Below are 18821 nucleotides of genomic sequence, written 5' to 3' on the forward strand. Positions count from 1 at the left end.
TTATTAGGAAAACATATAATAAAATAAAAACAAATCAAAAGGAAAATTTAAATATGTAAGCAGCAGAGGAAAGATAAAACAAGTCACGGGCACAAAACGAGGCCTAGAACGAGGCTAAACATAACGCACGCCGTGATAATCCGTACTCCTGCTTAGGAATAAGCCAGAGTGATAATAGCCACTTCTTGGAGCCAGTTGTTCTATTTTTCCAGACAGATATAATTGCAGGTGCTTTCTTTTGGTCAATAGTCATGGAGCTGGCTACACAGTAGGTGCCCCATAAATGGCTATTAAGTTGTTAAACATTTATCGAATGCCTGCTCGGCATGCCCTGGTCCACGAACAGGCCGCAGCACGCAGCCGCCACCGTGCACACTCCTAAGGTGTAGGCCGCGGCCCGCGCCCTCAGCCAAAGCAAGGGAGCATATCTGTATGGCTTAATTCTCAGAACTAAGGGAAAGGAAGTTCCAGAAACTCCAGGGAAGACCAGGCTCTGCTACTTACATAAGACCTTTTTTGCTACCAATGGGATGGAGCGTTGCTTCCTGGGTCTGCCCCCTTGCTGCTCTGAGGCACGCCCCGCGTAGGGGCAGCTCACCGTTGTGTATGCACCTTACAACGGAGCCCCTTAAAGGGGCTCAAGAGGGGCTGCAACACAGAGACGGGCGGTGATAATCGGGAGGCTGGCGCAGCCCACTAGGGACAGTTACTTACAGTCACGGAGCACCTGGCTTCCTCGTGAAAGCAGAGGGTAATGACCAGAATAACCAGGAAACTGGGCCAGGCGCTTTGTTTATGGTCACTCTTGGGGTTGGGGAGAGCAGCCAACAGAGTCTCCATGGTGCGACATTTACAATAGCACCTCACGGTCAGCAAGTGCATGGATAATGAGCAGGCCTGTCCCAGGGCAAGCCTGGATTCTGGGACCCCACACACCGGCGCTGGTCCTGGTCCATTGCCCTCTAGGGCCACACAAAGGATGCGGAATTCCTTCTGCATCCCAGCAGGCAGCATTCCTTCTGCCCAGCAGGCCTCGAAGTATTGGAAGTGAGCAAAACCACCCTCTTCTCACCCGTTTCCTGCTCTGGGTTGAACATCCTTAGCTTCCCCTCGGAGCCGGTTTCGGCCCTTCTCTTGCCCTGACTCACTGAATAATCCAGCTGGGAAGCAAGCTCTCTCCTCTCTCCAGGGCACCAACGATTGCTTCTGCAGACCGTGGGAGCTCTCTCGACAGTTCAAGTATGTGGGGACCCTAAGCATCCCTCACTGGGGACCCTGGGCTCCCGCGGGTGCTATTTTGGGCCCATCAGCTGTCTTGATGCTGCTGCCACATTGGCCCCACCAGCTCCCTTACCATGTGCCCCAGAAAACTGCTCACAGGCTGCTGGCATGTGCAATGCCCTGAGCCTCCTGTCTCAGAAAACCTAGTGGGGTAAACCTCCGAACACCAAGGTAACACCCCTCCTGGAGAGAAGCCCTTCCTTCCTTACACCTTCTATCTGAGCAATTGCTCGGACTCTGCTCCTCCTTCCCCCTTGTCTCTCCAGGGAGCAGAGGGAGGCACAGAATGGATACTTGACTGAATTTCAGAAAAAAACCCAAAGCTTCATTTAATGTTATTAGTTCTACCCCCTTTTCCAGGTTTGCAGACAAACCACTGAACGGATGGGTCACAGGGTGTCCTCTTCAGCCTGTCCCTGATGGGGTTAAGGTTCCGCTGCTCATGATCACAGAACCCCAACCCACCTCTACAAGGAGGGAAAGGAGGCCGTGGGGATCAGGGGCCAGACGGCAACACGGGTGCAGGATTGGGGCTCAGGGACTTGTGTTCTCACCCTGACTCTGCCAGGAGCTGGCTGAGGACCCTCTCCAAGCTTCGGGGTGTTAAACAAAGGACCTCCAGCCACTCTTGCCCCTCCGCGTGAGTTCTGCCTCAGGGCTCAGAGACGATGAGGCTCAACAAGGGATGGATGCCTCCCAGCAGATCACGCGGGCAGCTAACCAGGCCAATCCACACTGGACACTGGTTTGTCTCTGGTGCAGGGTACCAGGTGCCTCTGCTTGGGCCATTGCCCACCCCACGCAGCCCTCCCCGCCACTGTCACCCCCACCCCACCCCAGCCCCACGCGCTTGTGGGTTACCAGGAGGCGGATCTGGGGGGATGGGGAGGGGCAGGGGTGGGCCGCCGTCCACTGTGCCGTGGAACACAGGTCCCTGGAGGCCCCAGCATCTGCCCCCCGGCCCGTGTGCACATGACGACAGCATCAATGTGCTTCTCTGACCACACTTTGCGAGATTCCACATCGACACTTCCCACATTGACTTTTCTCACGGAAAGCCAACTTGAGGAGTTCCTATTACTTATTGGGGTACGTAATTGCTGGGTCCTTGTGAGATCCAATTAACTATGACTGGGCCTACCCGCTAAGTCCTGTTCGCCCTTGGGGCCTCAGGTGTCACTTCCTCCGGGAAGTCCTCCCTGGGCTCCCGGCGGGTCTGGTCTGCTCTCCTCTGCCCTCTTGCTGCCCGAGGAAGCCTCCCCGCCGCCCTGAGCGCCCCGCGTGGGCGCCCACGGCCACAGCACGGCCTGTGCCCCCGCAGGAGGGACCAGGTACTTGGCGTCTTTGGCTCGGGCCACCCGGGCCTAGCAGGTGGAGGGCAGGGGCGGGTGCTGGGGAAACCGGGGAGCCGGTGCGCGCGGCCCTCATCCCAGGGGAAGGCCACCCCCCGGGCCCGGGCGGACGGCGCCCACCTCTGGGAGAAGAGGTCCCTGTAGGGGCTGCCGTGCTGCAGGGCAATCCCGTAGCCCTTGCTGCTGACGCTGTTGCCGGTGACGGTCACGGAGCAGTCGTCGTCCGTGAGGGCCGCGTACTCCACCACCGCCACGTCCCACAGAAAGGCGTAGCTCCCCTTCTTTGCCTGAAAGACCAAAATCACAGCGAGTCAGGCAGGCCCTAGTCGGTCTGGGGCACGGGCAGCCCCCGTGGGATCTGCGGGACCCTCGCGCAGCCCCCGCCTGCCGGCCTGGCCACGAGCTCCCCTTGGGGGCTCACCCTCAGGTGGGCCCTGTCCTTGGGGAGTGCACGAGGGTGAGCCAGGGACCTCGGACACACAGGGGCATCTGTTGGTCCCCACCTGGTATTCCTGCTTAGGACCCAACCCGGCCCCCGCTCAGGGTGAGCGTGGAAGCAGCCCTGGTTGCAGCGCCCGAGTGGCCATGACTTCACCGCCAAGTCCTGTCCCGCCCTGCAAGGTGAGGACCCTTTGAGCTCAGGGTCCTGGTGACTGCGGTGCCACCTTTCAGGGTCCCCACAGTGTCCCCATGTACACGGAGCTGCACCAACACGTACACATACACACATTGCCACGTGCATGCAAGTGCAGATGCCGGGGCACGCGCACCCACGTGTGCAGGAGCACACGCAGCAGGCTTCCCCGTCGCCCGACGGCTGCACACCCTTCCATGAGGCACCTGCCCGCGGCCACACGGAGGCCCACGCGCTCACGCGCAGCCGCAGCGCCCATCTGGTCTCTCTGGGCCTTAACCGAGACTCTGCCCGCCGCCTGCGGACTCAGAGGGGAGGCAGCGGCTCTGCTCCATGGAAGGAGAAGCACCCGAGACGCTGTCACTGGACCCCCTGAAAACAGAGCCTACTGTTCCCGATGCGGCCAAGCGCGGGGTTCTGACTCCGCAGAGAGAGCACAGATGCCCCTTTGTCACTTCCTCCCTCCCCTGAGGGCTGGGGGCGGGCTGGGCCACTGCGACCCCGGGCTGTAGGCTTACTAGTCCCTCGCGGGCCTGCTGCATGGTCCCCTTGAGCTGGGGGCTCCCTTGAGCTGGGGATGCCCGTGAGCTGGGGGCGCCCACGAGCTGGGGGCTCCCTTGAGCTGGGGATGCCCGTGAGCTGGGGATGCCCTTGAGCTGGGGGCTCCCTTGAGCTGGGGCTCCCGTGAGCTGGGGGCACCCGTGAGCTGGAGGCGCCTGTGAGCTGGGGGCGTCTGTGAGCTGGGGGCACCCGCGAGCTGGGGGCACCCATGAGCTGGGGGCTCCCTTGAGGTGGGGGCACCCGTGAGTTGGGGGCTCCCTTGAGCTGGGGGCTCAGGGCCCCAAGACGTCCCACCCAGGGCCATGCCTACTAGAACTTGAAGTGCCCACAGGCCAGAATAGCTCATTTTCTCTTCAGAAGGTTTGTGGGTAGAGTGTGGTGCCCCCCGCCCCCCCGGCAGGAAGCCGCTGCTCCCGGCCACTCATACAATTGTGCCCAAGGACCTTGTAAGAGATTGGAAAAATTCAAATAGATGTAAAAATAAAGAAAATCGGAGGATGAACCCCTTCGAAGCCTGCCATTCTGCTCCGACGGTTGCCATGACGCGGCCACCCTTGTTTCAGCAAGACTCTCCTGGCTCCCTCCCAGGCCCACCAGGTTTTTGCAGAGTAAATCCCAGACATGACCAAAGAGCTCAGGTTGCCCAATACCCATCATATGTACATATGTCCATACGTTGCACTTGGTTGATATGCCTCTTAAATCCAATCCTTTCCTTTCCTTTCTTTTCCTTTCCTTTTCTTCTTTCTTTCTTTCTTTCTTTCTTTCTTTCTTTCTTTCTTTCTTTCTTTCTTTCTTTCTTCTTTCTTTCTTTCTTTCTCTTTCTTTCTTTCTTTCTTTCTTTCTTTCTTTCTTTTCTTTCTTTCTTTCTCTTTCTTTCTTTCTTTCTTTCTTTCTTTCTTTCTTTCTTTCTTTCTTTCTTTCTTTCTTTCTTTCTTTCTTTCTTTCATTTCTCATCTTAGATTGCTCCTTCTTGTTCTCCTTCCTTGAAGTTTCTCTGATCAAGACACGGGGCCCTTTATAGGCAGTGCTCTGGTCTTGCCATTTAACCCGTTCCTCCTCCTTCTTCACAGGTGCCCGGCCGCCGTGGGCCCGGCCCCAGGGAGCCATCCAAGTATCACCGCAAAGCCTCGCTCCTGGGCCAAGCCAAGCCAAGCCCCTAAAGGACTCTGGCCCTGCTCGCGAAATCACCCTCCTCTCCTGCCCCCCACATGGGAAGACAACAGTCTTTGAAATTTTTTTCCTGCCGGCAAACAAGTTTTCTCAGGAAAAGACAGACATTTTCAACCTCTTACTATCCGAGTTTCTCAGCAAAACGTTGACTTAGGACCTAATATTTGGCTGCGTTCTGCCTTTGGAGCCATTCACATTCACGCTCGCGATTCAACGGGACAATCAGACGTTGTTATTTGTAGGATTTCAAAAGGGGAGGTCATGGTGGAGGAAGAAGGAAGACGGGGTTCGCTGCCGCCTTTCACGTGGGGCTCCAAGGAGGAAGAGGAAAGAAGCTGGCCCCGATCGAGCGGAAACCGATGCTGACGAAGGCCGCACGGCCATGGGCCACCTTCCTTCCGTCTGGCCCCGGCCCTGGTGGCCGCACTGCGGGCTCAGGGACAGGTGAGCGCAGGTGCATGAAGGAAGCATCTTTGGTGTCAGACCTGCGTGAGACGGCAGGAAGCCCACAGAAGCGATGCTAAGATGCTACGATGGCCCAGCGGCGAGCCCCTGGCGAGCAGGCAGCGGAGGGAAGAGGGGAAGGTGGTTCTCTTTCTCGGGATGCCTGGCACCCCACAGAGGCGGTCTCCCCATTTGTAAACGGGGACTAAATTAACTCTTCTGTTTCCTATGTTTGCTTCAAGAAGCACGATCCCGAATTGACCTGAGGACGCCCAACAGGGGGATCCGGAGGGGATCTTGTAGGAGAGCCATGCCAGAGGCCCTTCGATCTTTATGACATACTCTCCATTCCCCACACCCCAGCCTCTCAGAGCTTCCTTCATCCTCCTCTCAGCACCACACGGAGTAAACGCAGCCCCAGACCCTTCCCTGGGCTTCCCAGTCCCATAGTTTCCAGGGAAACTTTCTGGGCCTCGCAGATGTCTCCCTATCTTCCTGTGCGGCACAGAAGCCTTCTTAGCTCTGGGTCTGCCCTCAGGAACATTTCAGACGCTCATTATAAGAAGCCCGAACACACCATCCGTCATGGTCATGTCCCCTTGCTATAGACCCTTTTGTCCCCGCGTGGAATGAGGTCTGCACAGCACCCCCCCCCCAACACACACCCAAATTCTAACACATGCTTCTCCTTCATAGGGCCAGAACCAGTTCTCCCCGGTCCCTATCCACCTCCTCGTCCTGCGCCACCTATCCACCACGCCTGGCGTGTGTGCACATGGATACGTCCATGTGCAAAAGCACATAATACAAGGTGAAAGTAGCAGAAAACAATAGGATGGATGAAGTATTATTACTGTTCTGTACACATGTCATCTGCCAAAACCTAACGGAGGGGTATTGGTGATTCGTGGGACAAGGTGCTTAAAGGCTGCTCTTTAATCTTGTTGCCCGGTCTGTGCTATCCCACACTATCCTGGCTCCCCCGTGTGCCACTGCCTGTCAATAGAACACGGGCTCCTACAGAGCTCTCCAATCTTCCAGACGTTACCCAAATACAACCCAACCCGTATTTCCCTGGGCTGCCTCTAAACGTTCTTCTTTGTTTCATTTTCCCCTTTTCCCTGGAAGGAAAAGGAAAAACACGAGGTTCAGACATAAAAATGAAAAGATGTGGAGATTCGGGGGCAGGAGGCCAAGAACAGCTTCCATAAGAGGGAAAGTCAAAGGGGTCTGGACATCCAACCCCAGGAAGTTAGGAAAGCAGCAGGTAGACAGGCCACCCCGACCTATGTCCCTGCAAGCATCTTAGTGAACAGGACCCACGGCCTTCCCTGAAGTCTGCTCTGCTGCGCTGCGCCCATGCTGGAACACTATGAATGGGAAGGGATGGAGACATGAGGTGCCTGGCCTCAGCGCTTGCAGCACCCTTCCCAAAATCTGGGGGAAAGCAACCCACCTCTATGGCTGGAGGAACGTTTGGGGCGCAATACACAAAGCCGAGGGTGCGCTGGGATATTGGACGACTCACTCCATTGCTCCACACTGATCCTAAAACGAGACGGCACTGCCTTTCTTGGCACCGCTGATTCCACCCTTCCCAGAACTCACACGGAGCACCAGCTTTCAGAGACAACAGCCTCGGAAGCAAGAACTTCATTATGCTCTTCTACTCCATTCTAAGTGCTCTTGGAAAGGGGCAAACAGCTGCGTCGCTCCCCAAAACAAGAATGCTGGTACTGAAACGTCGAACGTGAATGTTACTGGAAGGGAAGTGCTGAAGGACGTCAGGTGTCTGCAGAGCCAGGGACAGAGCAGGCGTAGAGTCCCTGCTGGCTACCCGGACCTTCGGGAACCTGATTCCTTCTCCATCCCTGGGATCACTGTCAGGAGCAGAACATGAATCCCCTTCTGCAGACAAAACAACTGAGATTCAGAGAAAGAAAGTGACTTGCCCCAAACAAACCCAGATCGTGAATGGCGGAGCCAGGTCAAGGGGAGGGCCCTGTCGCTCTGGCTCTCCCCTCTGCCTGCTTGGGCTGGGGAAGGAAGCCGCTCCTGGTGTTCTCGCCTGCTGGGGACTTCCCAGGGCAGAGCACTTGGAGCTCTCCCACTCCAGCTCTGCAAACAGAGGCGGCTTGTGGAGCTGCTGAAATTCAGTGAGCTGGAGGTCACGGGGACCCATACCGTGTCTCTGGATGGAGTCGTTGGATACAAGGGACTCTGTGGACTCGTTGCCTCTTCATGTGCATCCACCATCCGGGGGCATCCCCGGTGCCTCTCCTGGCATCTACCTCTCACTCCAGCAAAGTAGAGCTTGGCCCTCTCAAGCATCCCAAGTCTTAGCTCCTGTGGTCATGTTTGCAAACTGGCAACGCATTGCCACGCACAGCCTGAACCCCGGCTACAGTGACACCTGTATTTTGCACGGTACCAAATCACAAGATGCGCAGTGAAAACCCAGACCATCTGTAGAGGAAAGGACAATTTTACAGTCTGCTGGTAGGAATGCGGGCTGGCGTGATATTTCTGGAATGGCAATTTGGTGGGGAGACTCAAACGCTTTTAAAATGTGCGGATGCAGCAATTGTACCCCTAAGGATTTATCCTAAGGAATTATTCAGTTTCTGAAAAGATGTTTGCACAAAGATTTTCAGAGTAACACTGTTTAAACTAGCAAGCATTGGAAATAAACTAAATGTTCAACACTTGAGAATCAACGGGGTAAAGGATAGTATCAAATGATGGAATATTACATTACTGTTACTATGGAGTTTTAAGAAACTAAGGAAAATAATTGTGGTACACAAGGACCAGACTGGGTTCTGGACTCTGACTATATTTATCTGAATCCCAGCTCTACTGCTTGCTGGCTGTGTGATTGCAGGCAAGTCGCTTAACATCTCTGGGCCTCTGTTCTCCTGGATGAAACACGGTCCATACCTCACAGAGCTCCGATGAGGTATAAACCCTTCAGTAAGTGTGACATGGTTTGGGCCTTGCCTCGCATATGGTGGATGCTAAATAAATGACAACCAGTATTATGCTGTTTAGTGGATGAGAATCTGTTGTTGCATGAGTATTTGTGATATCTTTTTTAAATCATTGTGTAAAAATAATGTTTTTAGGTGTATGGAGAATCAAAACCACGCACTAAATACCAACAATGGTCATCTTGGAATGATGCCACCACAGGTGACGTCTGGTGGTTTCTTTCAATCTGTCATGTTGTCTATGGTTTTGGCAGCTTGGCAAGCTTTTCTTCTGCGACTACAGCTGTCCAAGGGGAGATTTTTAGGGATTTGGCCTCCTTCCTTGAGCACAGTGTAGTGAAAAGAGTAGAGTTCTAGACAAAGGCAAACCCAGGACCACATCGCAACCCTTCAGTGAACCTACAATCTTGGGGACTAATATTTCCTAGAAGGCTATTTTGAGTGTGACATTATAGGGCATGGTAGTGCTCCTCTCCTCCTTTCTGCAGTCCTCAGCTTGATTCAGGAGACCAATCTGTCAGCATTTAAGAGAACGTCTTTCTTCCCATCCACTCCCCTGTGCCAGTCATTCTTCCACCTTGATGAAGTCATCCATGTACTCTGTGGGAGTGTGTGGTATGTGAGTGAGTGTGTACTGAGAATGTGTACATGTGAGTGCATGCCACTGTGCGTGTGTATGTGTGTGTGTGAGTACCACAGCCCCCAGGGAAGCAGCAGAGAAGTGAACTCAGGTACCAAGTGCCTGAAGAAACACAAAGGGTTGAGGATAGTAGACCACCAGCCAGTAAGCAGCCTGCCTGTCCTGGACACAACAACGGATAGTTTGTCCAAAATGATGTGCAAATGTGGGGCAGACAATCAGTAGGACTCTCCAAAGGGTTCACAAGCCAATCTCAGGAGGCTGTAAGGAAACTTGTCACCTGAGGAATGAGATATCTTGACCACTTGCCTGGATCAGCTCCTGGACCAGAAAACACAGGCAAATCAGAGAGGTTCCATGGCAGGAGAGATAGCAACTGAACAGTTAGTCTTATGGCTGCTCTTCCAAAGTGTCCATGGGGTGCACAGTCAATCTGGCTCCTGGCTGCAGACCAGCATGAATGGGATGGAGCTGGATAATGAGATAACACAACAGAGGAGATGACGAGGCCTTCTGGTATTGGGATGTCCTGCGTGTGTGTCTGTGTGTCTGTGTGTAGTGTGTCTGCGTGTGGACCTGAGAGCAGGTCTGAGGGCAATGCTGCAGGTTTGTCATGGGGTTCCCAGGGAGGCTGCCCACTACCTGAATGAGAAGAGAGGGATAAGGGAAATGTCCTAAGGCTACAGCAGCATCAAATGGCTCCTGATGGCCAGGCGTTAGGCCTGCAAGATGTCTGCAATGATTGCCTGCTCCATCCTGGTATTCCTATGTCCTAGAGGAACACAGTTAATAGTGAGGACCACAGCAAGGGGTAGAGAGAATGAATGGCACATAAGTCCTCAGGCCACTGATGTCCTTACTCTTTATTATTTTCTCTTTGATACCTTAACTTTATAGAATCTTTAGCTCCATTCATACAGAGCAAGGGGTGGTGTACCTGTGAGAATAGGGGTCTGGGTATGCGCAGACCAGGACTTCCCCTGGAGTCAGGGGACTTCAGGTGGAGCTTCAGCCACCTGAAGCCTCTAAGCCTGCATGACCTCATCTAGAAGGCAGGAATCACGAGCCCACGTCACAGGCCCATCACAGGAACAGATAGCATGGCAGGTGTCTGATGCATTGAAGAACTCAAACAATAAGACACGGTCCTCATGAGCATGATAATCACCAGCATCATCCTTATAGCTTAGAGTTTGGGCCCACATTAAAATGCAAATGTCTTGGGGAAAACAACACTTGAGATCTTCCTCAGTCATCAGCCTGGTAAATTAGAAAGACTGCTAGCCTGGGTCACAGTCTTGGCCCGGTTACCAACTCACTACTGACTTGTAAATATGGAAGGCGAGTGGACATCGTCCTTAACGTCTTCTCCAGCTTTAACAGCCTCAAAAATCTATGATATGGACCAGTGGTTCTCAAAGTGTGTTCACTGGACCTGCAGCATCAGCATCACTGGAGAACTTAATAAGAAATATAAATGCTCAGACTCCATACCAGAGCCACTGAATAAGAGACTCTGGGAGTGGAGCCCAAAGATCTACTAATCTCTCTGGGTGGTGCTGATATGTGCTACTAAAGCTGAGAGATCCAGTGATTTCGGCCTCTGTGTCAGTTAATTTCTGATCTTTTCTTGAGAGGAGGTTGAGAAAGGGGAGAGCATTACGGCTCTAGGGTCGAGAGTTAGGGCACTAAATGGAGGAGCGAAGGCACTGAGCTGAGACAGCAAGACTACTGAAAGCTAACACTAAAGGAAAGTTACACTTTGCATCTTCTTCCTGCAAAGTGCACTCCTTGATGCTTTCCCATCCGTTCTCTTCCTAGAAAGCTCAGGATAAATTTCCACAGCACAAACTGTCCACTTACCAAAAGGACCGAGGCTCAAAAAGGCCTGTGCCCAAAACCACAGGATCAGCTATTGACAGAGATTGAACGTCTCCCCAGGTCTCCTTGACTGCAGATGGCCTTCTACTCTCCCAAATCAAAAGTTCGACCTAGTAGCCCCGAAGAGCCACACAGAGCTTCCTGAGCAGCTGTCTCTGTCATCATACTGATTTTTTCTTTCCTCTTTTGCTACCAGATTCTGGCCAAGCTTTTGTTAATGATGTCTGCCTCCAGCATCTGACCCTATGGAAGCTTTATGGCTGCATTCCTTTTCTGGGCCTCTAACGCTCGGAGAAAGTCTTATTTAGTGAATTAAGTACTATCCTAGTGGGAGAAGGTTTCTCACATCTCAAAGGGAGAAGGAGCTGGTTCAGTACAAAGGAAAAAGAAAAGTCCTAACTTAGAATAATCAATGGCTCCTCCCTCAAAGTCTAAAACTGCTCACTGTCAGCAAAACCAGGGGCTTTATAAACAGCTTTCCCAGCAGGGCAGAGGGACACACTGATTTTAGATGATTTGTCAAAACTTTAAATTGTCCAAAGACCATGATAAACAGCAATCTAATCTGAGTTTTTCCATGGGAAAGATTAAGAATGATCTAAAAGAAAGAGAAAACTGACTTGCTTAGATACAAAATAGGTTATAAAGAGAAAAGAATACAGAATGAAAAATGTCGTCTTAGGAAAGGGAACCAACTCAAGAATAGATGAATCTGGCAGACAGAGGACAGGCATGTGGTCAAACATCCTACGAAGAAGCCCGGGGCTGGGGCCGTGCAGATACTCCCTGTGTGCGCATGTACACACACACACACACACACACACACACACAGGAAGGAATGTCAGCCCCATGGCCATGCATGTCCTAGTCACTGCCCAGAATGATATCTGGTATACAGTTGGTGCTGAATAAATGTGTATAAAGTGAAGAACTGAAGGCACAAATGCTAGAATCTGGGAAGCCTGATTTTTTGCATTAAAATACAAATGTCTTGGGGGAAACAACACTTGAGATCTTCCTCAGTCATCAGCCTGGTAAATTAGAAAGACTGCTAGCCTGGGTCACAGTCTTGGCCCGGTTACCAACTCACTACTGACTTGTAAATATGGAAGGCGAGTGGACATCGTCCTTAATGTCTTCTGCGGCTTTAATAGCCTCAAAAATCTATGATATGGACCAGTGGTTCTCGAAGTGTGTTCCCTGGACCTGCAGCATCAGCATCACTGGAGCTGGACTGGATATGTCCTGTGCACCCCATCAGGTTTGCTCCTCTCAGTCCTGTTCTCTCCTCCAGAGGCTGACCTTCATGGGCAGCATCAGAGGACACCCTTGGGTCTCTGGCCAAGAGTCACTTTCTAAGATCCAGGAATAAATCAAATATTCATACTAACAAAACATCGATCATAACAATAACCATAAACACCACTCATTCAAATGCATGTTCTCAAACTGAAGAAGGAATAAGAATCACCAGGAGGGTATCTTCAAATACAGATTATTAATCTCTGCCTTGTGCCCCACCCTCAGCTTCTGATTCACTAGGGTTGAAAGCAGAGCTCAAGAATTTCACTTCTAACATGTTCTGGATGATGCTGGTATTGCTGGTCCAAGGGCCACACTCTGAGAATGACGTGCTCTCTCAGGCACTGCACCCATCACCTCACATCACCTCTAAACTGGAAGGTAAACCTGGAAAGACACAGGATGATCATTCCTATTTTTCAGAGGCCATAACTTTGGGAGTGAGTTAACTCCCCAAAGTCTCGCCTCTGGCACAAGAGGGAAGGCCAGAACCAAACCCAGTTCTTGTTAGCCCCAATCCCTTGCAGCACTCCCCCCACCTATGGTGCTTTAACCAAGCACTTGACAAAGTTCAAAGGAGATGCATGAATCCCCCCCCGCCCCCCCGCAACGCCGCCCCAGGCCAGGGTGGCTTTGCCATCTGTAGTCACTTCCTCCCACTTTTAGTTTAGCCATAAAAGGTGTTGGGAATTGGCATCTTGTGCCCGAAGGACAGGGAGGCAGTAAAATCGTGTGTGGTCATGATTCATATTAAAGACGACCGCCTCAGGTGTTGGGAGGCCATCTCCGGGGGTTCCTGGTGAGGAGTCTCCTTCTCCAAGCCCATCTTTATGGCCTTTGCTGAAATGTCGGCCTTGAGACAAAAAGCTCCCGCAATAGCCTGAAAGTGCTTTGAGGAGCTACAAGAGAGGCCACACCCGGACCAGAGAGCTTGAAGTGGACAAACTCTGAGCTCCACCTGGCAGCACGTGGTGGGCACACGGCCCAGGGGTGCCGAGGCCTCGAGAAAGCGCGGAGACCGCTTCTCGCGTAGGAAGCTGGGTCTGAGATCTGGGCTGCACATGGGGGTCCGAGGCCTCTTCCAGGCGGGGGTGCTGCAGATCCCAGGGACACCGGGTCTCCCTGCTCAGCGTGCTCTTCACCAGCTCCGCGCCATCCCTGGTTGCTTTCTTGATCTGATTCTTGGGGGGCACGACCTTCAGAGCTTTTACTGTTCTTAAGGCCGCTCCTGATTTAAGCTCATCCACCCCTCATTCCTTCTGTCTCTGCCCTTCTCTGTGTTTGTGTGTGTGTGTGCATGTGTATGTGCGCCTTTCACACACATGCCAACACATACTAAAATTTTCAAATGTCAGGTTCGAAGCCAACCTTAATATCTCTACTGGAAGATAAAGAGACTCTTCATTAGAGCTACGCATCCCACTGGAAACCACTACTTCTACTCAAATAGGTTTTATATTATTGATGATGATGGTGATGGTGATGGTAATAATAATAATAGTAATAATAATGAACACATGGATGGCAGAAAGAGTCCGATAATCTTTGGACAAACTGTTCAACCTTCTTGTGTTTTGTGTTCCTCATTTGCAAAATGGAAATATCGCAAAATGCCATCAATGGTGAAGATAAAGTACAGAAGCACAATGTCCCATGGACTCATTCTTTATAAATGTTATTTCCCTTCCTCCCTTTCTCCCTGTTTCTGCAGAAACAACATTATACCAACAAAATGGAAATAAAACTAAGCTAAACAGAAATTGCCAACAATCTGGCTGACGCAATAAATCAAAATTGTTTTCATCAGCAATCGCTTTTTGATTTTAATGTAATCAAATAACAAAACAATTCAATTCAACATGTAAAAACTTAAATCATAAAACCCAAAGCAATAATACTCAGTGGAACAAACAGAATGGAATCAGCCCACATTTACAGCCAGCACTAAGGTGAAGCATATCAGACCTGGGTACAAAGCAAATTATGGGGCAGAGCAAATCTGAAAAATAAAATCAGATTTAAGGGGAGTGAATATCCTCCCACCCCTCTAATGAAGAATTTGAAAATAATCAAAGTTAGCATGATGGCACGGATATTGGTTTGATTCCAGAGCTTACCCTACCAAATTATTAAAATCGCAAAAGAAAGTAATTGAAGAATTCATAACGAGATTTGCTTGGCAATGGTCAAAACCCAAAGCAAAGTAATTTAATAAGAGAAGCACAGTAGGGGCTTTCCTTGATCTTTGGACTATATTATCCCAAACCAATCATCATCAAACAGAATTAAGCAGCAGGGTGTTACGAAGGGGCCAACTTAGTCCATTGTATGGGAACCTGCTCCAGGAGACTGACTAAGTCCCCCCCACCCCCCGCCTTCCCTGCCCCTCCTCACCCCTTCTTGCCCTCTTGGCAACTGGGTACCAGCAATCCCACACATTTGTGTTGAAGAAAGTTGCACATGCCTACATTTCTGCACACTCTCATTTGTTACTCATTGAGCATTTATTTTGTTTGATTTTTAGAAGGGATAGATGGACATCCACGTGCTTTGCTGCTATGCCTACCTCTGCTCCAGGCCCTGAGGACAGATGAATGATTAAGACACAGGCCTAAGGAGCCTCTGAGTGTATTGGGGTTGTGGCAAAGTAGGGCACTAAGGACGGGATGGCATCTGATGAAGCCTTGCTCGAGGATACACAGTGTGATAAGGGAGCCTCTGGCCCTGCCCCAGGGGAAGGGGGAGTTAGGGATGGGGTGGAGGGTAGGAGCTTCAGGAAGAGTGAATGCCTCTGCTAAGAGTGGAGGAATAACTAGGAAGCAGTCTGGCCAACCAAGAAAGGGAAGGATGTTCCAAGCGTCAGGTGATGTATAAACGAGGGGACAGGGAAGGGAAGCACTCGGGCTACCAGATGAGTGGAAGGCAAGAGGTGAAGTTTTACTCTGATCATGTCTCTCCCTCACTTCTGCAATGTGCCTGGAAGTGCTGGAGTGAGGGAAATACTGAGCTCAAGCCCCAGGTCCCAAACGGACTTCAAGACTGACTTTCAGGAAGTCCCTCATCCTCCTCGAATTATAGTTTTTCTCTTTAATAAACAGGTTGTGCTAAAGCATAACTCAGCTAAAACATGGCAGAAGCTTCACACCACACCTGAGCCATCCCATGTCTCTCTGATGGCAGCCAACATGTTATATGAATCTCCTGATTATCCAAACATTGACCCCAGGCTCCAACAGAAGGAAGGAAAGGCATGGATAAAGTAAGAAAAGAAATAAATTATTTTTTTTTAATGTTGAAAGAACATACTGTCCAAAATCAGCCTCAGTCTTTATTTTGGCCTTACATCAATTCTAACTCAATTTTAGAAGGAAAGTATCATGCCCACTTTTACATATTAACTGAGCTCAGCACTCATAAATGAGTTAATGAATGAATGAGTAAGAGACCAAAGTAAATTGCTGAAAAAATACATATTTGAGGAAGGGGTTTGTATTTGCATCAATTCTGATTATTAAATAAAGATAGGTATCTAACCATGATCTTAACTTTCTCAAACCCACCAAAATTCATGGATTGCGATACCTAATGTGGGCCAAGGGGAAAATGAGTTGAAAAGGAAGTGATTTCTTCTTTACTTCCATTCCCAGAATAATAAAGCAAAATAAAGCAAAATATATATGTACCTATATAAAAAGAAAAAGAAAGGAAGGAAGAAAATCACAACAGAGGACATGAGAAAAGTAGAAAAAGTACCATTTTATAAAAAAGATCTTTTATACTAAAGATAAATCCACAAGGTTTTGATGAGAAAAAATTTTTGAAACCTGAGTATTCTTCTGATCTCAAAAATAAGAATGTAATTTATTTAAAATTCTACTTTTGGCGATACTCAACAATATTGTGTCAAGAGCTTTCAATGTATATATTCTTTTCTGATAGTATAATTCTACTTTTGAGAATTTGATCTTACAAGGAATAAATATAGTACCTAAAAAACCATTACACCTGAAGATGTTCATAATAATGTTATTTATATTTGTGAAAACTAAGGAATAATCCAAATGATAAACAAGAAGAAAATATTTAAATAAATTGTTTTACATCTATTTGATGCAATATTAATTAGCCACAAAAATAATTTTTATGAGGTTCTGTAATAGTATTAGAAAAACAGGATAAAATATATTTTCTGTAACATTGTAATTATATAAAATCTTTGTAGAAAAAAAGGTATTTGTAGAGATTCAAAAAAGACTAGACAGGAATGTATACAAGAAATCCCTGGAGGCTTATTTAGGTGATGAAAAAAAAAGTCTGGCTGGTTCTTCTCTGCTTACTTTTAGGAGTACTTCAAGCTTTTCTTAATGGTGATATATTACATTTAAATTATAAATCTATATGATTTCCTCTTAAAAGCCCTTATTACTTTAAACCCTGGCATGGATTGGGGGATATTTAACCTTAGTGTGCTTGGAGTTGGGTTGGGCCAGAGTTAAAGGCCGAGGTATATTACATGGCTAAGACACTTAGAATTCAGCCCAAGGCCCCAGGAAGGGGTTGTGTAGACAGCAACTGCTCAGCACGGAAAACACCACTGCCTTCATCCTCCTACAAGGAACCTATACGTTCCATAGAAATAAAAATGGATTTTGTTTGCGCGGCAGTCAACTCTCTTTTTCGCCGCTACGGTTTCCTTTATTTTTCTGTGTGTTTGATTTTCTGCTTGCCAGTTTTCTCTCACATTCTCACCCTCGCATCCTCAAAACTGAAAAGGAATTGAGGTGTTTGGATTGTAAATGTGAGTTCATGACTGAAGAACCTTAGGAAGCTTTCCTCAGTCTCACTAAACAGAATAAATCCCTGCTCTCTATACCCATAACCTCTTCCCACATTAAATCACAGCCATTTGCTGTCCTCCAGAACTCAATAGGGACATTGTAAAGAAAAAGACTAAGTCTGACACTTCATATTTTGAGCTTAATGATAATGAAAATACAACATAAAAATCCATGGGATTCAGCTGAAACAGGGCATAGAAGCAAATTTATAGCTTTAAATGCTTGTATCAGGAGAGAGAACAAGAGTAAAATGCAATGGTATAAGTTTCAACATTAAGAAGCAAGAAGTAAGAGCAAATTAAAACCACAATGAATAGGAGAAAAAGATTTTAACAAAAAATCTGAAATCAACAAACTATAACAACAGAGAAAAATCAATAAAGTCAAAAGTTGGGTATTTTGAAAGGAAAAACTACTGTTGTGGATTAGAAGACTCAAAATTGTGAAGATATCAATTTTACTTCAAATGATCTATAGATTCAGTATAAGAGCTATCAGAGTTTCAAGCATTTTTGAAGAAGTTTGATGAGATGATTCTAAAATTTAAATGGAAATGGAAATGATCTAGAATTACCCAAATACTCTTATAAGAGAGAAACAAAGTTGAAGGACTTACACTACCTGATTTAAGGAGGTATTAGAATTATTACAAAGCTACAGTGATCAAGACACTATTGTATTGGCATAAGAATAAATATATAGATCAGGTCACGTGGGTGGCTCAGAGGCTGAACGTCTGCCTTTGGCTCAGGTCATGACCCCGGGGTCCTGGGATTGAGTCCCACATCAAGGTTTCCCGCATGGAGCCTACTTCTCCCTCTGCCTTTGTCTCTGCCTCTCTCTCTGTATTTCTCATGGGTAAATAAATAAAATCTTTTTAAAAAAGTGTAAGTATATAGATCGGTGGAACAGAATATGGAATCCAGAAAGAGACCAACAAATATATGGCCAGTTAATTTTCAATCAACACATCTATTCTCCTTGTTAGGCAAACATGTTTTTATTTTTTATTTTAATAAATGGTGCTAAATCAATTGGATATACGTATGGGGGGAGTGAACCTGAACCACTTCTTTATTCCATATACAAAAATTAATATGATATGCAACATAGGTGTGAAACATAAATAGATGAAAAAATGTGAAAATCTTCTAGAATAAAACGTGCAACTTTAAGGTAGGAAATTTTCTTAGGAATAAAAGGCATTAAAACCATAAAAGAAAAAAAAACCCTTATATGTGGGGTTTTATCAACATTTAAAAATTCTACTCTTTAAAAAACACCATTAAGAAAATGAACGGGCAAGTTACAGACTGGAAATTATAGCTGCAGGACTTGCATTTGATCAAGGACTTACATCTAGAAGATATTGAAAACTCACCTAAATCTATAATGAAAAGCTGCAGTGGCCTGTAAAAATTAACAAAAGATTGTGTGCACACTTCTCGAAAGAGGCTATGTGGATGGCCAATAAGCACATGAGAGATGCCAGCCATCATTAGCCGCCAAAATAATGCCAATTAAAAAATGGGATATCCTTCACCATGTCCACGTTTTTGTCATAAGCATCTTGGCCAGTCATCTTTGCTGAAAGCATTTCTACCACATAACTAACTGGCCATAAGGCAATTTTGCTATAAAAGATAACATAATGAAAAAGAAAAGAAGGACATTACAAAGGACATAATGAAACATGAAAAAAAAATAAAATTAATTATTAAGATA

At 48.2% G+C, this 18821-nt stretch overlaps 1 protein-coding gene across 3 annotated transcripts in view; it reads right to left on the reverse strand.

Annotated features, from left to right (window-relative positions):
* Positions 1 to 18821, reverse strand: part of GRID1 (glutamate ionotropic receptor delta type subunit 1) — a 639335-nt gene that overhangs the window by 13958 nt on the left and 606556 nt on the right. For all 3 annotated transcript variants that reach the window (XM_038534516.1, XM_038534515.1, XM_038534517.1), the window contains one exon: positions 2754 to 2920. In XM_038534516.1, coding sequence (XP_038390444.1) covers positions 2754 to 2920 — 167 coding nt within the window. The remainder of the gene's footprint in view (positions 1 to 2753; positions 2921 to 18821) is intronic.

Source organism: Canis lupus, chromosome 4, assembly GCF_011100685.1.
Source record: "Canis lupus familiaris isolate Mischka breed German Shepherd chromosome 4, alternate assembly UU_Cfam_GSD_1.0, whole genome shotgun sequence".
In the NCBI taxonomy this organism is placed as follows: Eukaryota; Metazoa; Chordata; class Mammalia; order Carnivora; family Canidae; genus Canis; species Canis lupus.